The sequence below is a fragment of the Protopterus annectens genome, chromosome 10.part0 (assembly GCF_019279795.1).
Source record: "Protopterus annectens isolate FY-2018-M chromosome 10.part0, PAN1.0, whole genome shotgun sequence".
Classification (NCBI taxonomy): Eukaryota; Metazoa; Chordata; order Ceratodontiformes; family Protopteridae; genus Protopterus; species Protopterus annectens.
In genome coordinates, this window is record NC_056744.1 from 862,351,313 (window position 1) to 862,377,977 (window position 26,665).

The following is a 26,665-nucleotide window of genomic DNA, read 5'->3' on the forward strand; positions in this document are numbered from 1 at the left end:
CTATTTCTGTAATACTACCCTAATATATTCTAGACACCTCCACCCTTTCCATATCCCCAAATGGCCTTACTGTGTTTCTCTTCTGTATTTATCTCTCTTTCAGTCACAGACTATGCTCTGGATTATCACACCAGTTGCTCTGCCACAAGTATGCAATTCCTTTACAGATTTGATAACAAGTCAACTGTTGTGCTTTGATCAAGTGCATTTATTGAGGTTCTTCATAATTCATAACGGTCACTACTGCAGTAGCCTTAGCTATATGGGTTATATTCTGTATAGGCTATAACAGGCAGCCAGCTTCTAAAGATTCAGAGTACCTTCCACTCACCCAAAGCATAAATCAGCTCAAGTTGAGCTTACTAAAGTTATAAAAACGCTGGTACTGTCAACAATAAAGGATGGTGCAGGAAAAAAGTAATCCACTGCATGTAAGGTTAACACCTTGTTTAGAAGTTCGTTGGTCAGCATAAAATCAACGAAATACACTCGTGTGAATCTTCTAAGTAAGCAAAAAAGTTTTAATAAACAGAACAAATAGCGTGAAACGCTACAAGCGTTTTTCGTTCTGTATGTAACAGAACTTCTTCAGACAACAGCCAGTACAAATTCAAACAATCATTAAATACACTTTTCAAATTTGATGCAAGCACTTAATTAGTTAATTAATAGCATTACAGCCTCCATTTAAAGAGGCAATGCACGCTAATAAGCATCACTGCAACAAAACCAAGATACTAAGTCTACCTGACATACAAAAACTCATTTTACCAAAAACACATAATGTTATGTAGTGTTAAAAATATTTATGAAAAGTATACATATATAGTGTATAAAAATGTTAAAACTTGTGAATTAAAAACATAATAACTAAGTACAACCCTTATTAAAGGCTTTTCTTGTGTATACTAACTTAGTTAATCTAAGCAATGGATTATTTAAAAACATATAATAGTAATACATAACCCCATTACTTATTACTTTAATCATGTTAAAAACATCCAAAAGACTTATGTATTAGTTAAAAACCAAAGGCTACCTCATAAGATTTTTAATCCTCAAAATACAAGAAATTGAACACGAGTCATTAAGTCCTGGTGCCTTACATGCTGCTAATCGAAGTTGCCAAGCTAGTTCTTTTTTCTCTAGTTCTAATTTTAAGAGGTTGTCATTTGTTAAGCTGTGGCTTACTAGTTGTTTATTAATTTGACTAATACCCATAAAATTAAATGAATGGTCAGGGTGACTAGCACAGTGTCTAGCCAAAGCATTCTCATTTTTACCTTTACTAATTGCATATAGATGCTCGTAAATTCTATCACGTAGACGCCTATCCGTCTTACCCACATAGAATGATGGGCATTGACTACACTGTGCCAAGTAAACCACTGCCCTAGTATTGCAGGTATATGATTCCTTAACTTGATAGGTTACTGACCCAATATTAAATACATCTGATGTCTCAATATACCTGCAATATTTACACGCTCCACACTTCTTAGTTCCCCCCTTAGTATTAGTACTAATAGGTTTAGTTTCAAGAATCCTTTTCATGTTAGTACCTCTTCTGTATGTGATTACAGGATTAAAGTTTAGAATCTGAGAAACATCCTTATCTGTAGATAAATAGGACCAATATTTCCTCACAATTTTCCCTATCTCAAATGCCTCTAGGCAGAATGTGAAAGTAAACGCAATTGTAAAATTCTCATTATGCCCAGTACCATACACAAGGCCCTGGTCTGTACTCCCAGTAATAGTCAAATGTGCATTGTCATTAACTATTTCTGAATCAATAATTCTGTTAGGGCTATCAGTTCTGTTGTCGCCCATCAGGATTGGTTTATAAGTACCTATTTCTCTTTTTTTAATAACTTCTTGAAAAATATTATTCAAAAAGGATACAGGGTATCCTCTTTTTAGAAACATATGAGGTAGCCTTTGGTTTTTAATTAATACATAAGTCTTTTGGATGTTTTTAACATGATTAAAGTAATAAGTAATGGGGTTATGTATTACTATTATATGTTTTTAAATAATCCATTGCTTAGATTAACTAAGTTAGTATACACAAGAAAAGCCTTTAATAAGGGTTGTACTTAGTTATGTTTTTAATTCACAAGTTTTAACATTTTTATACACTATATATGTATACTTTTCATAAATATTTTTAACACTACATAACATTATGTGTTTTTGGTAAAATGAGTTTTTGTATGTCAGGTAGACTTAGTATCTTGCATATACCTGCAATACTAGGGCAGTGGTTTACTTGGCACAGTGTAGTCAATGCCCATCATTCTATGTGGGTAAGATGGATAGGCGTCTACGTGATAGAATTTACGAGCATCTATATGCAATTAGTAAAGGTAAAAATGAGAATGCTTTGGCTAGACACTGTGCTAGTCACCCTGACCATTCATTTAATTTTATGGGTATTAGTCAAATTAATAAACAACTAGTAAGCCACAGCTTAACAAATGACAACCTCTTAAAATTAGAACTAGAGAAAAAAGAACTAGCTTGGCAACTTCGATTAGCAGCATGTAAGGCACCAGGACTTAATGACTCGTGTTCAATTTCTTGTATTTTGAGGATTAAAAGTCTTATGAGGTAGCCTTTGGTTTTTAACTAATACATAAGTCTTTTGGATGTTTTTAACATGATTAAAGTAATAAGTAATGGGGTTATGTATTACTATTATATGTTTTTAAATAATCCATTGCTTAGATTAACTAAGTTAGTATACACAAGAAAAGCCTTTAATAAGGGTTGTACTTAGTTATTATGTTTTTAATTCACAAGTTTTAACATTTTTATACACTATATATGTATACTTTTCATAAATATTTTTAACACTACATAACATTATGTGTTTTTGGTAAAATGAGTTTTTGTATGTCAGGTAGACTTAGTATCTTGGTTTTGTTGCAGTGATGCTTATTAGCGTGCATTGCCTCTTTAAATGGAGGCTGTAATGCTATTAATTAACTAATTAAGTGCTTGCATCAAATTTGAAAAGTGTATTTAATGACTGTTTGAATTTGTACTGGCTGTTGTCTGAAGAAGTTCTGTTACATACAGAACGAAAAACTCTTGTAGCGTTTCACGCTATTTGTTCTGTTTATTAAAACTTTTTTGCTTACTTAGAAGTTTCACACGAGTGTATTTCGTTGATTTTATGCTGGCCAACGAACTTCTAAACAAGGTGTTAACCTTACATGCAGTGGATTACTTTTTTCCTGCACCATCCTTTATTGTTGACAGTACCAGCGTTTTTACAAGTTTAAGTGAGTTGCTTTGGTTTTTTCTTACTAAAGTTATGTTTGGGCACAAGTCCCTTCAGAGTTTCCTGCCGCTGAAGAGTGTGCTCATCAGTGAGGTTTCTAGGACTGACTTTTGGTTAAAACTGTTTAATTTCTAGGCAGATAAGATCGGATGATGTCCTTTTCATTCTTCCTCAACTGATGGGACTTGGATTTGACCTCTGATGTGGTTCAGCCGCATTTACTAAACTCTGGGATCCAAGTCTCAAGCTCCTCCATTTACCCATAATGGCCCAGTCACCTTGCGATACTTCAGATCTCATTTGCCACTTTATTGCAACAGATGCAGATCCTTCTTGCAGAGCTTGGAGTTTATTATTTACTTACAGTGAATGTTGTTGTTGTTGTGTCTTTCGGCTTTTCCTGGTTAGGCTTTGCCACAGCAGAACTCTGGTCCGCTAATGATTGGCAGTAGATTTTTACATGCCGAGTTGCCAGCCCTGACACACAACCTTCAACGAAGGTACGCCCATTCATGCATGTCTCCACACAGAAGACGCTCTAGCTGAGAATCGAACAGGACAATGTCTTACTGTGAGGCGACAACGCTACCGCAGCACCACCAATTTTGTTATTGCTTTTTCTTTTTCAGTCACCTCTTCCTCCCTTACCTTCATTTCTTTTACATTTCTGTTGCTTTAGAGTTGTCTTTTATTTCCTTCTGTTCTATCTTTGGTAGTCTCAGTACCATTGTTGGTACTACTCTTTTCTTTATTTCTCCTTTTACCTACTCTTTAGAGATTAATTCCTTACCAACCATTGTTGCTATTTTTTTCAAAAAAAAAATTGTTGCCTTTTTCTTTTTTCTGTGATTATGGCTGACATATCCACTGGGTTTAAGAAATGCACTTCCTGTGGGCACAAGGTCCATAATTCTGATGCCCACAGGGAGTGCATTTATTGTCTGGCTGCTACCCATTTAAATATTGAATGGTCCATATGTACTGGATTTAATTCTAGGGCCCTCAGTGACCAACACAACAAACTGGTCCTGTATGTCTTGTTACCTTTCTCGTCTTCCTCTTCTTCTTTTTCAGAGGCTCAAACCCCTGCAAACACACTTAAAGCCTGTTCAGAAGCAAAAGAATCTAGGAGCTGGTCTCCAACCTGCTCTGCAAAGTCGGCTTGTACTTCAGAGCCTCCTACCAAAGTACAAAAGAAATTGGATCCATCACCCTTGAAACTGAAGCAGACACAGTTGGATCCAACACTGGTATAGTCTAAGTCTCCTAGGACTTGGCCCTAAAGTTCACTCTGGAGACTGTTTCTCCTTGACTCCATTTTCCCTTCCTTCAAGAGACCCCGAGGAGAGAGTCTTGGCCCCAGTCCACTACTTCCTCCATCAGGTCCTTCAGCAACCTTTCTGAAGCTGAAGTTGATAGGATGATGAGGAAGTTCCTCAGAGCTCATATTCAGATGGGAGTTATCCAAGCTCTGGCTCTCATCAGATCTGTGAACATCCCTTCCATTTCCCATAGTGTGATTTATCCTTCTCCAGTCTGACCAGTGATTTTGGAGCCTTCGGATCCAAGGACCACAAGAGTGTCAGCATTGGATCTGAAGACAGCTAGATGTTCCTCATGTTTCACTGTTGCAGTCATTATATTTGGGTAATCCTGCTGTCAGCTTGCCCTCAGTCAGCCTGAATTCCAAAGTCCTGGGTCCTGCGTCAGCTGCTGTCACCCCTTCCCTGACGTCAGGTCGTCAGGGGTATAAAAGATGCCGCCGACGCCATTTTCTTTATTCTTTCTTGCCACACGATGCCCAAAGCAGAAGCAGTTCGCAAGTGCCGGTTGGCTGACTCCTGAGATTTTTGTATTCGAGTTTCAGATCCGAAGTGTTCAATAAAGCTAAGTACCCCATTGGGGAAAATTTTTTCTTGCTCCAGACCGATGTCAGAAAAAGTTAATAATTGTATTTCTTGTGGAAAGCAAATACCTCATAAGGACTTTCATTCTTACTGTATTTCTTGCCTAGGCCCTGATCACAACGTTGCTGGTTGTCGGTTTTGTGCTAGATTTAACCAACACACTAAGCGTCAGTATGATTTTGCTTTAAACTGTTTTGGACACCGGTTTAATTATCCAGAAATGTCGTCGGATAGCCATCCGACTACCGGAGTTCACAAAAAATGCAAAGAAAAGGAGAGATATAAACAACCGAGGCCCAAAATCGACGACGAAGCTTCTCCTAAGCCAGTCGCTGGTTCTCAGTGAGGTGCTTTCGCTGCCCCTGACACCCGCTACTTTAGAGTCGCAGCCCGCTACTGACTCCCATGTGGAGTCGGCCATGCCGCTCGAAAATCAAGGTATTGGAGCCTTGGATACTGTTCCTTCAGATGGGTCTGGAGCCGCTGAGCAGGCCCCGGCTTCTGAGGGTGTATTCAGACCTAAACATCTTTACAGTAAGCCAACCTCAGCTTCAAAGGCAAAGACTAAAGCACCTTCTAAAGCAAAAGAAACAAACTCGAGCCACATAGACAGGCCTCTATGCCCAAAAACAGATGCTCAAAATGGCCGAAGACCTAATTACCTTGATCAAGGTTTCCCATCCCCCTCCTGATAAGAGGCCTAGGCAAGAGACTGACTATGAATCTTCTGATCAGGTTTCTATTTCTTCTGATTCCTCTTCTGATCAGGAATATTCTCTTCCCCCCTATGAGGATTCTGATGCTGAAGAATCTATTCCTTCAGCTTCTCCTCCAGAGGATTATTCTTTTGGGGAAACCTTGCATACCATGAGAGAGCATTTCCACTGGGAGATCCAAGATTTTTCAGAATCTAAAAAGAGGTTTGGGGATTTCCTTTTACTACCTCAACACAGGCCACTAGCCATTCCACCTGTGTTAGATATTGTAGATGATGTGTTTTCGGAGTCTAGTCTTACCCCTGACTCCTTACCTCCAGCTCCTGTTAAGCCTGACAGATATTACAGGGTTCCTGACTCTTACAAATTCCTTTTTACAAACCCTGCTGCAGACCCAGAAACTATTTCACAGGGTCCCAAAGGAGTTGAGGCTTCCACTGCAAAAAACCCTACTCCCTCTGACAGGGATTCTAGGGCACTGGATAGATGGAGAGAAAAGGTTTACACATCTGCTACCTTGGCTATAAGGGCCTTAAACTGTCAGTTTCATATGCTCAAATATCAGCAACATGTCATGGCATTGCTTAAACAGAAAATGTTATTAAACTCTGAGTGTGCAGGAAACAAGGAAATGCAGGATTTATTGCATGCAGCTGAACAAGTTGGAAAGCATACTTTGCAATGTGGATTTGATTCTTTGGAGGCCTCCTACAGGGCCGCAGTTACGGGTTCTGTAATTAGGAGGCATGCTTGGTTAAAGGAACAAAATCTGCCTGAGCATGTCAAAGTTAAATTATTAGATGCACCTTTACAGCATGGTACTTTATTTGATGTTAAGGCAGAGGAGGTGTTAAAGAAAATGGAGGACAAAGCTAAATCTATGCAAACTGTCAAAGATTTTTTACAAGTACAGCCACCTAGGTTTAGTAGACACTGGCCTACAAAGAATTGGTCCTTTCCTGTATCAGACAGACCACAAAGGGGCAGATCCAGACACACTAGAGGCAGTTCCCAGGCGCAAGGTTCCTACAGGTCAAAGCAATGGGGTGCTTCTACCTTCAAAGTCGGAGAAGACAAATCACAACCATACAGGAAACAGTCCCAATGACTTCCCCCTGCCTGCACCAAGCACTTATCTCCTGGCAGCACCCTTAGGGGGAAAATTAGCACTTTTTTCTCAAAATTGGCACATTATAACCCAGGACAAGTGGGTTCTAAATATTGTGTCGCAAGGGTACAAGTTCCATTTCCATACCCTGCCAAAGGCAAACGGCTGGCCAGATCTGCTAAAAAATCAATGGGCAGAGGCACAAAAACAAGTCTCATCCCTCATGGACATGGGGGCCATTCAACAAGTACCAGAGCAAGAGCAGGGACAAGGATTTTACTCAAGACTGTTCTTGGTACCCAGAAAGAACAAGACCTGGAGACCAATACTGGACCTATCTATTCTGAACACATTCCTGGATGTACCAAAATTCAAGATGATGACTTTGCAGCAGCTTCTGCCCATGCTGGGCAAGAACGCTTGGCTGGTGACTCTAGACCTAAAAGAGGCATACCTGCATGTCCCAATCAGACAGTTATGCAGAAGATACCTCAGATTCAAGGCTGGCTCAATGCATTACCAATTCTCTGCACTGCCCTTTGGCTTATCTACTGCACCCAGGGTCTTTACAAAGTGCCTGGCACCGGTAATTGCATTCTGCAGACAAAGAGGAATACAAATATATCCTTACTTGGATGACTGTCTAATTCAAGCAGAGAACAAGAGCATTCTTCTACAGCATCTGGCATTTGTGACAAGACTTCTAACATGCCTAGGGTACACAGTCAACAAAAATAAATCAAAACTAGTACCCTCTCAAGAGATAATATTCCTGGGTGCAAGCTTAAATACAACTGCCCAGATGGCTTATCTCATGCCAGACAAGCAAAGGCAACTAACTACCTATTTCAAAATGTTGGCAACAAAGGCCCAGTTATCTGCAAGAAAAATTCTGCAGGCTTTGGGCTTCATGGCAGCCTGCATCCTACTAATTCCATATGCAAGACTGCATATGAGGAAACTGCAATGGTACCTAAAAAGTGTTTGGACTCAACATTGCCACAGCGTGGAAACAACATTTACTCTCATTCCCTGCCTACAACAGGAGTTTCGATAGTGGGCAAAGGCTTGTCACCAAAACAAGGGACAGCCATTCACATTACCCCCAGCCAGGCAGACACTAACAATGGATGCATCAGATTATGCCTGGGGGGCCCACATGGCAGGAAGATGCATTCAGGGCACATGGTCCTCAACCCAAATGCATCTACATATCAATCAAAAAGAGATGCTAGCTGTTCAGAATGCCCTGACAGCATTCAAGGACCTACTTCATCCGGGACAACTACTGATAAAGACAGACAACACCACGGTCATGTGGTATATAAGCAAGCAGGGGGGAACACATTCTTACCCCCTTTGCAGACTAGCCATGACTTTGTGGGACACAGCATTAACTTACCAAGTACATCTGCAAGCACAATTCCTGCCAGGAAGAAAAAATTCTCTGGTAGACGAACTAAGCAGAAACCTCATGGATCCCCACGAGTGGCAGCTGGATCCACAAATCTTCAGCATAACAAGGAAATGGGGATGCCTGGACATAGATCTATTTGCCTCCCCTCACAACTACCAACTAAAAAGGTTCTGCACAAGAACTTATCACAGACAAGCATGGAAAGTGGATGCCCTATCTTTCAGTTGGAAAAACCTATCAGTATATTTCCCCCACTGCCTCTCCTCCCCAAAGTACTCCTAAAGGTCAAACAGGAGAAGCCAAAAATGATACTGATTGCCCCAGACTGGCCCCACCAGTACTGGTTTCCAATCCTAAAGAACTTGTCTCAATGCCCAGCTTGGACCTTACCTCAAATACCTCATTTACTGTCCCAGCAAAACAAACAGATCCTGCACAGCCAACTCAGGACTTTAAACCTGGCAGCATGGCGCATAATGTAGTCATACAAAACACACCTCTCAGTAAAGCTGTGATGGATGTCATTTTGGAGGTCAGAAGGCCTAGTATTTGAAAATCTTATGCTGGAAAATGGAAGAGATTCTGTGCTTGGAACCAGGCACCAGGAACTGATACAGCTGTGCCAAATATTCCTCAGATTTTGCAATACTTAACTGAGATGCTGGACAGAGGCCTATCTTTCTTATCTATTAAAATTCATGCCTCTGCCATTTCAGCTCATTACAATACAGAGCCACCAATCTTTTCTCATCCCTTATTAAAGCAGTACCTCAGTCAGAGGAGCCAAAAATGTAAGACCTCCAAGGAGATCACCAATGCCTGCATGGGACCTCAACTATGTCTTGGAAAAACTCACCCTGCCTCCTTTTGAGTCAGCTGCTACTGCTGATATAAAGTTTTTATCTTGGAAGACAGCTCTGCTCCTAGCAATAACTTCTGCAAGATGAGTTTCAGAGCTGCAGGCACTCATGGCTGTGGAACCTTTTATAATTTTTTATCTAGACCAGGTCTCTCTGAGGACAAACCCAATATTTATGCCTAAGGTGGTGTCCAGTATGACTCTTAACCAAACTATTCATCTGCCAACTTTTTATCCAAATCCACAGAACAAGGGGGAGAGAATTCTGCATTCTTTGGACGTACACAGACAGCTTAGATTTTACTTGGACAGAGCAATTACTAGTGGCGTATGCTGCAGGATCACAAGGAAAGGCTATCTCAAAGCAGACCATTTCAAAGTGGAAAGGCCACTGCATTCGTTTCTGCTGCTTACACCATGGCAAGCCAGTGCCTAAGGGCATTAGGCCACATTCAACCAGAGCACAGCCACTTCAGCAGCCTTTCTCAGGGGCGTACCAACCAAGGACATTTTAGAGGCTGCTCCTTGGAGTTCAGTGCACACCTTTACAAAGCACTATCCTCTGCCACTCTACTCTAAATCCAGGGCAGGCTTTGCCACTGCAGTTCTGTAGGGCCTCATAGCTTCTCCTAATGCTGTTTAGATCCAGCCTCCCATCCATCACTTTGGGATTCTAGCCAAATGTAATGACTGCAACAGTGAAACATGAAGAACATAGTACAGTTGTGTACACTTACCATAAATGTAGATGTTCGAGTGTATTCACTGTTGCAGTCCAGGTTACCCACCCACCATCCCCCTCTCTTCTAATGGAACCTATCCTTCCTTCTCTAATTTATACAACCTGTGTGGTGTATTTGCTTGTAGATGAAAGTAAAGTTTATATTGATGCATGTATTTACATATATATATATATATATATATATATATATATATATATATATGTATATATATATATATATACATTTTGGCTACCCTTTTAGGGGGCACCTGACATCTGGGGAAAGAAAAACTAAAGAAAATGGCATTGGCCGCATCTTTTATACCCCTGACGACCTGACGTCAGGGAAGGAGTGACAGCAGCCAACGCAGGACCCAGGACTTTGGAATTCAGACCGACTGAAGGCAACCTGCCAGCAGGATTACCCAAATGTAATGACTGCAACAGTGAATATACTCGAACATCTACATTTATGGTAAGTGTTCACAACTGTACTGTCTTTGAATCTAACTGCAACCCTGACTTGTCTGGCACCAATTCTCTTGGACCAGGATGAGTTTCAGAGCCAGAGCATCAGCACCAGGTCAGAGGGGCTTGGTTCAACTCCTAAGTTGTCAGAGCCATCCCTGCCCCTCAGGGCTTTGGCATTGGACAGTTTGGGTCAGACTCCCCCTTCGAGGCAGGAATCCAGGCAGGGTCAGGGCATGGTAGCACCTGGTGCTTCAGCTCCTCTGCAACCAGCTATGGCTTCTGCTGGCCCTTCTGCCTTTGAGGTGGTGGGGAGGGTCTTCTCTCATCCAAGAGACATAGCTACTGTTTCTTCTTCAGATCCTACACCCCTGCCATCTTCAGATTCATGCTCTGATCTTCACAGACCTATCACACAGGGACAAGCATCCAGACAGTTCTCATTGAGGACTTCCCCCTCTCTTCGGATACCTCTCCAGACCATCCCACCGAGGAAGTCCCTTGCAAGACAATGTGCAAGAGGAGGCACACAGACTCCCCTCAGGAGTTTCTCACAGAAGACAGGGACTTTGATAAAGGGGAGAGGTCCCCAAGGTCTCCACCAGATGATGTCTCCTTTGAATACATCTTAGAAATCCTCAGCCAGAAATGTGACTGGTTCTGTGATACCCCTTCCCAGGAGAAGTGAGTGTTCCTGGGTGCTTTTGGGTCTGGCCCATCTACGTCTTGGGTGACTCGACTGGCTGATGAGCTTGTAGAGCTAATATGTCACCAAGCATGGAAGGAACTGGATACTGTAAAATCCTGCCCCCATCATCCTGATAAGTTCCTTGCCCCTTCTAAGGACAGGCTTCATTGGATCAGAGGGGTCCCCACTGATGTCATGACTGTGCTAGCTGAATGGAGCTCTTCTCTCCATCTCCCTAACAGCAAGCCTAGGGCATTGGACAGATTTTGAAACCGTATTTATGCCTCAGCAACCTTTGCCTTATAGTCACTGAACTACTTGGCACATTTCACTTGGCTGGAAGAGATTTAAGTAAAGAGCTTTCCAAAGCACTTTCTGTGTCCAATTCTGCAGAGGTCCACAAAAAGCTTTCTTTCCAGCTGTTCACTGTTCTGTCCATCGCTAATGCTTCCATGAGGTTAATTTCCAATGCAGCTGAGGGTACCTCATGGGTGTCAGCTTCAGGCATAACCATTAAAAGACATGCCTGGTTGTACTTGTTTGACTTTGCAAAGCCCTTCAAGTCTTCTTTCATCAATGCTGCTTTTGATGGATCATCCTTGTTTAGCCCCACTGTCAAGGAAACACTTTCTCAGAATAAGCAGGATGAAAGATCTTCTATGCCCAAGAAATCCATTTCTCCACCCCTCAGAGATCCTTTTACAGGAATCAGCACAGAGGTAGGAAAATGTGGTTCCATAAGTCCCAGGGTCCTTTCCAAGACACCTGAAGGGATATCTTCCTCAAGGGCAGAGGGGGTAGTTTTAATGGAAAACGCCATCCTTGCAGCAGATGAGGCCTACAAAATCAGGGTTTCTGAGACTCTTTCTCAGATAAACCCTTTCAGCTTTTACAGTTACCATGGACGTTTCCCAGCTTGGTTGGGAAGGACAGTCCAAGGCACATGGTCTTCAGAAGAGACCAATTTGCACATCAGTGTCCTAGAGCTGAGAGCAGTCCTCCTAGTGCTGCACGTCTTCCAGGATGCCCTCCCTCTCAGGACAATTGCAGTTCAAACTGACATGTCTGTGGTTTGGCACATCAACAAACAGGGGGGAACCTAGTCTTATCTGCTTTGTCGAGAGGCACTGGGAGTGTGGCAGTGGCCAGTCTCTTCCAACCACTTTATTATGGCAATGCACATCCCTGGGAAGTCCAACATGCTTGTAGACAAACACAGCAGGTCCATTCTGATGCCGCTCGAATGGTCTGTCAGTCATTTAGTAGCAGAGAGGATTTTCAGTCAGAGGCAAGCCTTGCTTTGATCTGTTCACCACTCCTCACAACAAGTGCAGCAGGTTCTTTTCCCTGATCTCCCCTCCAGGGGATTCACAGAGAGATGCTCCAGTCCATGTTTGGCCATATAGTCTCCATTAAGATTATCCCCTATACCTCTAATTCCCAAATTCTTACAGAATGCGCTAAGGTTGACGAACAAGGTTATCCTTATTGCCCCATTTTTGGCCTCATCAAGTGTGCTTATCTTTCTTTGATTTCACCTGTAATAGCCACCCTGGATACTGGACCCCAGTCCAGACCTTCTCTCTCATCTCACAAGGATGGATCACCCAAATATTCCAGGTCTCAAGTTGACCGCTTGGTTTCTCCAATTCCACTGATGGTTAGACAGCCCAGACTTTCTTCCCTGGTCCAAAAAAAGTAACTTATCTCAGAAGGTCTCTACCAGGTAAATCTACAAAAGTAAATGGAAGAATTCTCTGTTTGGGCTGTACAGGGGGAATTAGACCCCTTCACTGTCCCCATGTCTGCTCTTCTGGAATTTTTAACATCAGTTTTTCAAGAAGGGGCTAGTTCCTCTACTATTTAAGTGCGACTGGCAGTTATATATTTTTTTGATTCAGGGGAAAATGCTTCCTCTTCAGGTTCATCAAATTGTGCAAGGCCTTCCTTAAAGGTACCTTTTTGCCTTGACCCCTAGCTAAGACCCTACACCACCCTGGGATTTAACAGTGGTGCTGTGAGTTTTAACTTGAGTTCTTTTGAACCATCAACTTGATCTGACTTAAACATTTTTTATATTGGAAAACTGCTTTTCTTGTAGCCATTGCATCAGCTAGATGAGTATCTGAGTTCTAGCATCTCTCTTCCAAATCCCCAGTTTTGATCTTCCACAAAGACAGAGTTATCTTATGAACCAATCCATCCTTCCTGCCTAATGTAGCCTCAGAAGCAAATATTAACCAAGCCATTAATTTTCCCTTTTTCTTTTACTGCTTTGCTAATAAAGGTAAATATATGCTTCATCTCCTGGATGTACATAGGCAGCCTCATTTTTGTCTCCATAGAACAAAAGATTTCAGAAAGTCAGATCAGTATTGTCTCATTCTCCCCCAATGCATTGGGCAAACCAGTTTCTAAGGTTATTTTAGCCAGCAAGATTGCACACTGCTTATCCTTTGTTTATCATCAGCAAGGTTTATCCTTACCCAGACCCTTAAAGCAGACTCGACCAGAGCCATGGTTACATTATGGTGCAGAACTTCGATTGTTGACATTTGTGCTGCAGTTACTTGGTCTATTACTTATAGGTTCATAGGTAAGTACCAGACTATCTGCCCAAGGGCATTTATAAGCCTAGCCAGAATGTGTTGGCTTTCGCCACCCCCTTAGATTAGTTCCCTGTGCCTCTGTCCAGCAGCGCCACTGCAGTAATCCCCAGGGTAAATTTTCTGTTTCCCATCCACCCGTCAAGGTTTCTCTTGAAGAGTGCTAGTGAGGGGCTCTGCCTGATGTATATTGGAATCTTGTTCCAAAACATGGGGAGTCTCTGGGTCAGGAATCTATCCCTCCAGCATGTCCTATTTATCGTTGTGGTAAGGTTTATATCCCTAGAGCATGTGGCTCTCAGGGATTTGTTTTTTTTTAGGTGGAGCATATCCATCAATTCTGGGTTGGACATGGCCTTGTATGTCAAACAGAGATCACCTCTGAGTAAGTGGTATGCAACCGAGTACGGCTGGAGTTTCTTTAGTCGGGCTGCATAGGTCATCTGTTTGAAGCCAGTAATCCTCTTGGTGAGGTACTTTTGTGGTCTTTCCAGCTGTTGCAGGTGTCTTGTAAGGTACATCCCAAATGGGGTGTTGTATTCTATAATGGGTCTAATAAGTGATGAGTAGAGAGGCACAATAACCTCCTTTGTTCTGGATGCGAACCCTTTTGAGATTAGGTGGGCTATGTAGAAGGATTTTGTAACCACCTTGGCAATATGATTATCAAAGGAGAGATTGCTGTCTACTTGGGTCCCCAGATCCCTTATTACTTTTTTCTGTTTTTCGGGGACTGCCACCTATGTGGTAGTTCGCGGGTACTTTGTTTTTTCCAAAGGGGATGACTATGCACTTTTTGGCATTCAGCTTGAGGCCATGATTTTGACACCAGGTATCCGTCTCAGTGAGAGAGGTTCCACTTTTATTGTTCTTTGCAAATTTGATTTGACTTCCAGAAACAGGGCTGTTTTTGTATCTGCAATATTCCGGAATATCCTTCCATGAGGGCCACCCTAGGTTTATATAGCTGCGGACTCTGTCCCATCAGTTGAGGAAGAATGAAAAGGACATCAGATATTAAAGTTATGTACTGACCATAACTATGCATCTGTGTTGTCCATTTTTTATTCTTCCATAACTTTCCACCCTCCTTCCCCTTTCCCTTTAACTCCTGGAGTGACCTTATGGTTGTTGTGGAACCTCTGTTCCAAGTTTGAGCCCCAGACTTTTTCTAATAGTCTTTCTTTTGTCTTAGCCTGAGGTTGGTTCTTTATATTGCTTGTCTGGCAGCAAACTTGATCTGAGGTATTGCAGGGTGACTGTGGCATTATGGGTAAAGGGGGGAGCTCGAGAGCTGAATCCAAGAATCTAGTAAATGCGGCCAAGCTGGATCCAAAGTCTAATCTGAGACGCATCGGTTGAAGAATGAAAATGGACAACACATATGCATAGTTAGTGAGTACATAACTTTAATTTCTCTTCAGAAGAAAAAAACATCCACTTTACTTTTTATGATAGAAAGCTAATTTTTTTTCTGTAAAACTGATTTATTTAAGCTAGGCTAAAGTATTTTTCTTGACTATCACGTGACTTTTATACACTTTTAAATGGGACCATTACTTTTATCTTTTGTGGTAAAAAGTTGTTAAAGCTTATTTGTAACTATGTTTTCTCTGGTTAAATGTACTTTTTTACAACTTCCCCATTTTACTGACTATAGCTTCTAGGCTTCCATGGAAATCGAGTACCTTTTGTGACTTAACATATCAGTTCCTTGGTTCTTCCTTCTTACAGCCAGAAAAAGAAGAAAATTGTTACCCTTTTGTCTCCACATCAGAGTGCTAGAGCAACTCAGCCACAGGTGGGTGACTGCTGTGGCCAAAGCTGGGTCCTTGGACCACTCATCTTTTTCCTTGGGTCCTGCTGGTGTAGAGCTTACAAACAACATAGACCAGGGTTTAGACATGTCCTTTGTTGTGTTTGAGTGCCCTTGACAGACAAGGGAGAGCCACTTTTATCATTCTTGGGAGAAGAGGCAGAGCCTCACTGATAACTTTTCTCATCTTGCTGCTTGGGAAGGGAACAGATGCGTTACCTGGACCCAGGTCCATGTCCTTGCCACAAAAGCTGCTATCTTTGAAGAATCTTTCCATTCTGCTGACAGAAGAAATAAGCTCGGAGGTAAAATATTTAGTGACAACCACAAAACATCCTAGACACAGTCCCTAACAACACTTTTGACAGAAAGGTTAACAATTTTTCTCCCAAAAAAGTTATAAATTATTAGGAAATCCTTACAAGGACCAAGGACCAACTGCAAACTGAAAAGGTGTTTAAGAAGAAACTAGTGGAGTATTGAAGAGTTGGTCTTACATCCTGACAGTAAAAGTTAAGTTCTGAGGAAAAATGTTTTGGTGACAATAACCAGACACTCAAGTACCAGTCCCTAACAACACTGTTTGACAGAAAAGCAAAACTTTTCACCACAAAAAAAATTAACCTCCACAGGGACCCAGAATCATGTCTACCAAAAAAGTTGTCTGTCGAGTGAGTAGCAGAGCTTAGGAGAGTCAGTGAAATAACCTTATGAGAAAAATAAGTTTTGAGGTAAAAATCTTAATGACACCCCCAAAACCACATGCCCTAGTCTCCTAGCCACACGTTTTAACGAAAAATAAAACTTTTTATCACAAAAATCTATTAGAAGGGCCTTTACTACATAGAGCCATGACCAGAAAATGTCAGATTTGAGGTAAAAGAGCAACTTTTCTTTACAAACAAATGATAGTGTGCAAGGTATTCCCCAAAGGAATCTATCTACCCTACCTTGGTGAAAAGCTAGCTGACTATTGAAGCCCACATAGAAGAGCGCACAACAACAGCAAGAAAGTTCTGAAGTTTTGATGCACAGCCATTGACTTTATACAGTTTTTCCTCAAGCTGTAGAGTGGCTGGGGTGTGTGGTAGATACCCTATAGCTTTGGAAGGTTACAGGTTGGTCTAATCTTTGGCAGGATGTCCCATATATTTTCAGCTACTGCAACAGTGATCTAATAATGAGAGTCACTAGTATATCCTCAAGGGTTCATTTGCATTTATCCTACTGGCCTCCACTACAGGAGATTTAAAGTATTGCAGAGTGAATATGCTAGCTTGGCTGATCTTTCGCAGCTATATCATATTATCGTACAATGTAAATAGGGAATGCTATTTTATCATACCGATAATATCAAAACAACAAAATATCGAACAAACGGAACAGTGAATTTTTTCCCAGGGAAAAAATTTGCTGCTCCGTAAAAAAAAAAAAATAAACTTAAAACACAAATTTAAGTGGGGGGCTTCACCCCCCCACACACCCCCCTACTTAAATATACCAACTCCGTGATCGCACCATAGTGGAGGAAATGGCAAAGTCCCGAAGATGGCCCACCGAATTGTTTTCCCTGGGAAAAAATTTGATCTTCCGTGACTTTGCTATTTTGCCATTTCAACAGTATTGGATCGACTAAATAGCATTCGCTATTTAGTCCATTCGATACTGTCATATAGACCCGGTCTTTCTACTAGTTTTCACTAAAATGGCCATCTATGTGACCTTTTTATCCTTTGGGTTGGATGTTATTTGGAATACTTTTACAGTCACCCTTATCTTTTTGTAGTTCACATTTATTTTTAAAGCTCTGTGTTTCCAAAGTATGGTCAAAATATGTTTCCAAAGTATGGTCAAACAATCTGTTTATGTTTTACTGATGAGCTCAGAAAAAAGGATAAAATGTGGTAAGTCTGTAGCCTGTGGGGTTTGGCTCTATTGCTCTGAGTCCACTGTAAAGACTTACAAAAGTAAAAAGTCAAGAGCATTTATTACTTTGGTATGTCTGTCTAAAGGACTGATTCTGCAGTTACTATCTGAAATAGTCTTTTTGGCAAGTGAAGAGGCTTTTCACAAGTTTAGCGCATTGTATAAGTTTATAAGGTGCATATGTTCAAACTTTAAGAAATTATATTTAAAAAATTCCAGACATATCAGAACTTAACACCAGTTCTTTGTGACATGTCCTTAATGTCTGAGTTGTCATTTTTAAGTTTCAAATGGGAGATATTTTACCATGAAAGATATTCCTGCAGTTTCTGTGGGAAGTCACTTTTAAAACAGGGCATTAAAACATTTTACCTATTGGGATACGTATTTATTATTATTAAAATTTTAATTTAAGAATATTGCAAACCACTAGGAAAGATAATATGCCTGGAACCATCTCCATTCTTTTAAATGGGGTTGCCAATGTACCGTGTTTCCCTGTTCTATTCTTTATTTATATATTGATTAATTTTTATGAAATCTGACACTGAGTAAATCCTCAGAGCATATCTTTTTTTCTGTTTCCTTTAATAAATTGTAATACGTTAAACATCAGGTTAATAGCAGAGATGTACACAAAATTTGAAGTGATTTGTTCTGTAGGAAATTTTGTATCATCTTTTAAATTTATACAATTAATAATGTGTTAACTGTTTCTTCCTGTTATACATCCTGTTTTTGTCTTCTGGGATAGAAGGTCCAGGGTGATAAATGTGATCACATACAGCTGTACAGCACCTACCAAGGTCCCCTTTCTTCCCATGAACCATGCTTTAGTAGTGTCTCCCTTTAGAAGCCCTTTGTTGGAATATGACTATTCTTCCCATACCCAGCACCTAAAATACTGCAGGCTCATTCTCCAGTATTCTGTAATGGTCTGCACACAAGTCTGTGGGCAGTAGATGCAGGACCAGAAACCTCATCCTTCCTAACCACTGGGTTGACCATTCTGAGAAGTTGTGTCATGTAAAAATTGTTGTTGCTCTCGTTGCTTTTTACTTGTGGAAACAGATGTAGTAAAAAAAAAAAAAAAAGTGTGTACATTTATGTAACTTGATAAATAGCAGTACAGTATGCAGACTGCTGTCTTTCTTTTTCAGATCCTGTTTTTCCTGCCACATGTGTCATAGAAAATAATTTTCTCTCTCTGAATTATCTTGGAGAATACCTTCAGCCACAGCCTGCCCGGGGCTGTATTTTATCCCATCACAGAGAAGGCAAGCAGGTTCACATAATTGACCTGGATTATCCCAATGCCAATTCTTATAGGTGAGTATCTCATACATAACAGTTGCTTTGTTTCCTTAGTCATTTGCCTTCTTTTTTGAGAATTGTATCTTTTTGACAACCTAATCATCCTTACTTTGATAGTCTTAAAACTTGTTTGCAGTATTGCCTTCCTGCTGTGGGCAGCTCCTTTTCAGACACTTACTATGTTGTAAAGCACCTAGGTAGAGCTGAGGTAGCTGATAATAATGATATTAACATAATCCAACTCCATAGATTAAACTGAGTATAGGTCTCTTTGCCAGTCCTTCAATAAGGATGCTTTTCTTATAGCACTTCACTTATTTTGGTTTGTTGAAATCGATGAAGAAAAGTATTTTAAAAGCAGTAGGATATGTAGAATTAATTTTGTTATACAATCCTTGTAATACTGTTGTGTTCCAAATGTATATTACTGCATTTTTAGAAAAGCATTGTTCCATATCTGCTTACCTATACAATTTAATAATCTGTGTTGCAAGTCTGCTCATAGGTTCATAGGTGGGTACTAGGCTATCGGCCCAAGGGCCTAAGTAAGCCTATCCAACAAGGTTCCCTGGCTTACGCCACCCAAGAAAGTTAATTTCCTGAGCTCCTGTCGAGCAGTGCCACAGAAGTGATCCCTGGGGTGTATTTCCTATTTCCCATCCACTCATTAAGATTTTTCTTGAAGAGTGCTAATGAGGAACTTTGCTTGACATAGATGGGTAGCTTGTTTCAGAGTATGGGAAGTCTCTGGGACAGGAATCTATCCCTCCAGCATGTCCTGTTTATTGTGGTGACAAGGTTTAGGTCCCTAGAGTGTGTAGCTCAGAGGGATTGGATTTCATTAGGTGTAGCATGTCCAACAGCTCTGGGTTTAACATAGCCTTATATGTTAGGCAGAGATCTCCTCGGAGTAGGCGATATGCTACAGAGTAAAGCTGGAGTTTTTTGAGACGGTCAGTGTAGGGCATGTGTTTGAGGCCAGTAATCCTCTTTGTGAGGTACTTCTGTGGCCTTTCCAGCTGCTGCAGATGTCTTGTGAGGTACATTCCAAAAGGGGCGTTGTACTCTATAATGGGTCTAATGAGTGCCGAGTAGAGGGGAACAATGACCTCTTTTTTCTTGGATGAGAACTCTTTTGTGATGAAGTGTGCCACATAGAAGGATTTCCTGACTACTGTGGCAATGTGATTATCAAAGGAGAGACTACTGTCCACCAGGGTCCCAAGGTCTCTTATCATACATTCAGCATTAAGTAGGCTGCCATTTATGTAGTAGTTCATGGGTCCAGAGTTTTTACCAAAGGAGATGACAATGCACTGTTTAGCACTGAGCTTGAGGCCATGCCTCTGACACCAGGCATCTGTCTCAGTGACGCCCTTCTGTAGGATATCCACATCATTTGGGGACTCGACTATGGCTCCTAGTTTGCAGTCTTCTGCAAACTTTATTAGCCAGAGGCCTTCTGCATTAACCTGTCCTTCAGAGAAGTAGATACCAAACAGGAGAGGTCCCAGGACTGAACCCTGTGATACTCCACTTGTCACTGGTTTGAAGTCAGATTTGGAGTCTGCAACTTTTACAGTGAGGATTCTGTCAGTGAGCCAGTTGATAACCCATCTTGTGATGTAGAGATTTATATCTAGTTTAGTGAGTTTAGCTATAATTCCAGAATGAGGGATGATGTCGAAAGCCTTGATGAAATCAAGATAGGCTGTGTGAACCACCTTACCCACGTCTACAGCATTGGTGACTGCCTCAAAGAAGTCAGTCAGGTTCAGAAGGCATGATCTGCCTTTCACAAACCCGAACTGGGTGGGGTCCAGAGTTTGGAGATTACCATTGTCTTTGTTTATGAGTTCCATGTTGATATGATGTTCTTCATGTTTCACTTTTGCAGTCATTACATTTGGGTTATCTGCTTGCAGGTAGCCCTCAGTTGGCCTGATTAACAAAGTCTTGTGTCCTGCATTGGTTGCTGTCCCTTCTTCCATGACATCAGGTCATCAGGTGTATAAAACATGCAGCCGACGCCGTTATACCAGCCTTTCATGCCGTGAGGTGCCCGAAGTAGAAGCAGTTGGCAAGTGCCAGTCAGCCGACTCCTGAAATTTTCATTTTCGAGTTTCAGAACCGAAGTCTTCAACTAAAGCGAAGTACACCGTCAGGGAAACTTTTTCTTGCTCCTTACCGATGTCAGTAAAAGTTAATAATTGCATTACTTGTGGAAAGCAAATACCTCATAAAGATTTTCATTCGTACTGTATTCCTGGCCTAGGCCCTGACCACGACGTACCTTGCTGTCGGTTTTGTGCTTTATTTAATCAGCGCACTGTCCATCGTCAGTATATTTTTGCCTCTAAATATTTCGGTTCTTGGTTTAATTATCCAGAAATGTCGTCGATTAGCCATCTAACTACCGGGATTCTGAAAAAACGCAAAGATAAAGACAGAGACAGGCCGCTGAGGTCCAAAACTGCCGACAACGCTTCTCCTAAGCCAGTCGCCAGTTCGCCAGTACTCAGTGAGGTGCTTTCACAGCCCCTGATACCCGCTACTTCTGATTCGCAGGCCTCTACTGAGACCCATTCAGAGTCCGGTATGCCTCAAGATGCTTCAACTATGGAACCCATGGATGTCTCTACCTTGGATGGGTCTGGAGCCGCTGTGCAGGCACCGGTTTCTGAGGGTGTATTCAGGCCTATGGACTTGCATATTAAACTGACGCCTCCTTCTTTACTTAAGCCTAAATCTTGATCCATGCCTAAAAAACCAGCACCCAGGCCACATGCTCAGGCCTCAATAAAAAACGAATTATAAGAATGGCCGAAGATCTAGAAACTCTAATCAGGGGTAGCCACCCCCCACCCCCCCTTCTAAGAGGCCTAGGACTGAAGTTGATTATGAATCTTCTGATTAGGATTCTGTTTTTTCTGATTATTCTGATGATCTGGATTTGCCCTTATCTACTTATGAAGATTCTGATGCAGAGGACTCTATTCCCTCTGCTTCCCCTCCTGAGGATTTTTCTTTTGGGGAAACCTTACATACTCTAAGGGAGCATTTCCACTGGGAAAGCCAGGATTTTTCTGATTCAAAAAAGAGGCTTAGGGATTTTCTTCTCCTACCTCAGCATAGGAGTTTAGCTATTCCTCCTGTACTAGACATTGTTGATGATGATTTTTCAGAATCTATTTGACCCCTGATTCCCTGCCTCCTGCTCCCAGAAAACCTGACAGATACTACAGGGTCCCTGAGTCCCACAAGTTCCTTTTTTAAAAATCCCATTGCATATCCAGAGACTATTTCACAGGGGCCCAATGGCATTAAGGCTTCTACTGCTAAAGGTCCTACCCCTTCTGATAGAGACTCCAGGGCGCTGGATAGATGAGGTAAGAAGGTTTACACTTCTGCAACCTTGGCCATTAGGGCTTTAAACTGCCAGTTTCATATGTTAAAGTATCAGCAATATGTTATTGGACTGCTTAAACAGAAATTATATTGATTCCTGACTGTGTGGAAAATAAAGAATTACAGGATTTAATGCATTCTGCTGAACTGGTTGGAAAACATAATTTGCAGTATGGATTTGATTCATTAGAGGCCTCTTGCAGGGCTGCTGTTACTGGGTCTGTGCTCAGAAGGCATGCCTTGGCTTAAGGAGCAATCTTTGCCTGATCATGTTAAAGCTAAATTGTTGGATCAGGACCGCCTGTTTGGCAGCAAGGCTGAGGACATTCTTAAAAAGGTGGAAGATAAAGCTAAATCTATGCAAATTGTTAAAGATTTTTTTACAAGTTCAGCCTCCTAGATTTAGTAGGCAGTGGCCCTCTAAGAACTGGTCCTTTCCAGCCCCTTCCACGTCTTCTCAAGCCAAACCCAGACACAGCAAAACCCCCAGGTTTCAGTCCCAGGTGACACACAGAAATATGCAGTGGGGGGGCCTCCACTTCCAAATCTGGGAATAATAAGACTCCCCCGTATGGTAAACTGTCTCAATGACTTCCTTTTAAAATTTCCAAGCACTTATCAACTGACTGCCCCTTTGGGAGGAAAGATTGCTCTTCATGCAAAGAATTGGGAACTCATTACCCAGGACAAATGGGTTTTAAATATAGTGTCCCGGGGATACAGATTTCACTTCCACACTTTGCCAACACCAAGTGAGTGGCTGGACCAACCCCCAAGTCAGTGGGCAGAGGCCCAAAAACAAGTACTTTCTCTCAAGCATGGGGGCTATTCAACTGGTACCAGAAGAGGAAAAGGGACAATGTTTCTACTCAAGACTTTTCCTGGTGCTCAGAAAAGACAATTTATGGCGTCCTGTTCTGGACCTGTCTACTCTAAACACCTTTTTGGAGATTCCAAAATTCAAGATGCTGACTCTTCACCAATTACTTCCTATGCTAGGCAAAGATGCCTGGTTGGCAACACTAGATTTAAAAGAAGCTTACCTGCATGTCCCAATCATGGAATCTTGCAGAAGATACCTATTTTTCAAAGCAGGCTACACGCACTATCAGTTCTCTGCACTGCCCTTTGGCTTATCTACTGCGCCCACGGTATTCACAAAGTGCCTCGCTCCAGTTATTACATTTTGCAGGCAAAGAAATTTTCAAATATACCCATATCTGGATGATTGTCTAATTCAGGCAGAAAGCCAGGACATACTTTTGAATCATCTGGCCTTTGTACAAAGGGTTCTAACTTGTCTGGGGTACACCAAAAATTAAAAGAAATCACACCTGGTTACCCTGTCAACAAATTATATTCCTGGGAGCAAGCTTGAATACAACTTCGCAGATGGCTTACCTCACACCAGAGAAACAAGTTAATTTTACAACCTACTTCAAACAACTGGCCACAAAAATCCTGCTAGCTGCAAGACAAATACTGCAAGCCTTGGGGTTCATGGCCTCATCCATTCTTCTAATTCCATATGCAAGACTGCATATGAGGAAACTACAGTGGTATCTAAATAGCCTATGGTGTGAACATTCTTAAGACCTAGAAACAATGATTCCTATCATACCTTGCCTACGCCTAGAGTTCCTTTGGTGGGCAGAAGCCTGCCACCAAAACAAGGAACTACCTTTCACACCAGCCCCTGCCGCCCACACCCTAACAACAGACGCATCAGACATAGGATGTGGGAAGTGCATTCAGGGCAAATGGAACCCAGGTCAAATGCACCTGCATATCACCTGCATATCAATAAAAAAGAAATGTTAGCTGTACAGAATGCTCTGACAGCCTTCAAGGACCACATTCTTTCAGGACAAGTAATGGTAAAGATGGACAACACCACTGTTATGTGGTACATAAACAAGCAGGGGGGTACACATTCTTACCCCCTCTGCAGACTAGCCTTGGCATTGGGGAACACAGCCTTGAGCTGCCAAGTGCACCTGCAAGCTTAGTTCCTGTCAGGAAAATTAAATACACTGGCAGACGGACTAAGCAGAAACCTCATGGACCCACACAAGTGGAAACTGGAACCAAGGATTTTCAACATGTTGACAAGCAAATGGGAGAGCCCAGATATAGATCTGTTTGCCTCTCCCCAGAACTACCAATTGGACAAATTTTGCACAAGGACTCCCCACAAACAAGCCTGGAAAGTGGATGCTCTGTCTTTCAGCTGGAAAAACCTATCAGTCTATAACTTTCCCCCTCTGCCTCTGCTCTCCAAAGTACTACTAAAAATCAAACAGGACAAACTAAGGATGATTTTGATTGCTCCAGACTGGCCACACCAATACTTGTACCCTCTCCTGCGCAGTTTATCATGGTTATCTCCATGGCACCTGCCTCAGACTCCTTCCCTGCTCTCTCAGCAGGAGAACCAGATTCTGCACCTTCAGCTTCTAACACTGAACCTTGTAGCCTGGCTAATTACTTAATCTCTCCTTTACCATCCCTCAGCAAACCTGTGATAGATATCATTTTAGAGGCAAGGAGGCCTAGTACTAGAAAATCATATACTGATAAGATTCTGTGCCTGGAACCAGTCTCAAGGGATGAGCACAGCAGCGCCCAATTTACCTCAGATTTTACAATACTTAACTGAGATGCTTCACAAGGGCCTGTCTTTTTCCTCCATTAAAATTCATGCCTCAGCCATTATAACACTGAACTTCCCCTCTTCTCTCATCCACTGCTCAAGCAGTTCCTCAGAGGGGCCAAAAATTTGAGACCACCCCGGAGAGCTCCAACCCCAGCCTGGGACCTTAACTTTGTCTTGGAGAAACTCACTCTACCTCCTTTCGAGCCAGCTGCTATTGCAGACTTAAAATTTCTTTCTTGGAAAACAGCTTTCCTTTTAGCAATCACTTCAGCTAGAAGAGTATGTGAATTACAGGCCCTTATGGCAGTGGAACCTTTCATCATCTTTCATGCAGACAGGGTGTCCCTCAGAACCAATCCATTCTTCATGTCCAAGGTGGTATCTAGTGTGGCTCTTAATCAGTCCATTCATTTGCCAAACTAATTTCCCAATCCACAGAATAAAGGGGAACGGATACTGCATTCCTTAGATGTGCACAGACAACTTAGATTTTACTTGGACAGAACTAAACCTCAAAGGAAATCTGAACAACTGCTGGTGGTATTTGCTGCAGGGGCAAAGGGGAAGGCTATTTCAAAGCAAACCATTTCTAAATGGATAAGCCATTGCATTCATTTCTGCTATAAGCATCATGGAAAACCTATCCTCCAGGAGATCAGACCTCACTCCACCAGGGCTGCATCTATCTCTACAGCCTTTCTCAGAGACGTTCCTACCAGGGACATCCTAGAAGCTGCTTCCTGGAGTTCTGTACATATTTTCACCAAGCATTATCATTTGCCAATATTCTCTAAATCTAGAGCTGACTTTGCCACTGCAGTCTTGCAAGGCCTTATAGTTGGCCCTAATGCTGTCTAAATTCCTCCTTCCAACCATAGCTTTGGGAATCTACCCAAATGTAATGACTGCAACAGTGAAACATGAAGAACATAGTACAGATGTCCTTCAAGAATGCAACTGCAGTCATAACATGTGGGTTGTCCTGCCTGAGGCAGCCCTCGGTCGTCCGGATTCCAAAGTCTGGGTCCGACGTTGGCTGATGTCGCATTTCTCTCCGACGTCAGAGCGGCTGGAGTACATAAGCATCAGCCGACGCCATTTTCTTCAGTCTTTCTTGCCGCGCGGTGCCCGAAGCAGAAGCAGTTCGCAAGTGCCGGTCGGCCAGCTCCTGTATTCTACGATACCGAAGTCATCAAAAAAGCTAAGTACCCCGTTGGGGACCTTTTCTTGCCTCAGCCGATGTCAGAAATTACTGAAAAAGTTAACAATTGTCTTTCTTGTGGTAAACAAATACCTCATAAGGATTTCCACTCTTACTGCCTCCCTTGCCTGGGCCCAGACCACGACGTCTCGGCCTGTGTAGCCTGTGCTCGCTTCAACAAGCGCACTCTCAGGCGGGGAGTTTGCTGATGATTTTTTCGGCGATAATTTTGCTTACACCATGCCGCCGGATCTTCCGACATCGCAAACTCCCAAAAAGCGAAAAGACCGGGACCGACATCCTCGGCCCGCGTCTACCACCGACTCCACGCCAAAACCTAGTGCGAGTGCTCCGGTTCCCTCTGAGACGGTCTCTCCACCGCTCCAAACCGAAGACACCGTATTACCGAGGACTCCGATTCCAGACATTACTCCGACGCCAGTTATAGATTTTCCTCCGGATACCGAAACCGAGGAAATGCCCGAGACCATTGCTGTAGAACAAGGTAACTCCTGCACGTGGAGCTGCCAGGCCTCCTATGGCCATGTCTATTAAGGCCTACACT

The 26,665-nt window shown here is 42.1% G+C and overlaps 1 protein-coding gene across 1 annotated transcript in view; it reads left to right on the forward strand.

The window, feature by feature from the left end:
- Positions 1–26,665, forward strand: part of TGFBR3 (transforming growth factor beta receptor 3) — a 2,354,992-nt gene that overhangs the window by 1,472,359 nt on the left and 855,968 nt on the right. The window contains exon 6 of the mRNA XM_044085660.1: positions 18,682–18,850. Coding sequence (XP_043941595.1) covers positions 18,682–18,850 — 169 coding nt within the window. The remainder of the gene's footprint in view (positions 1–18,681; positions 18,851–26,665) is intronic.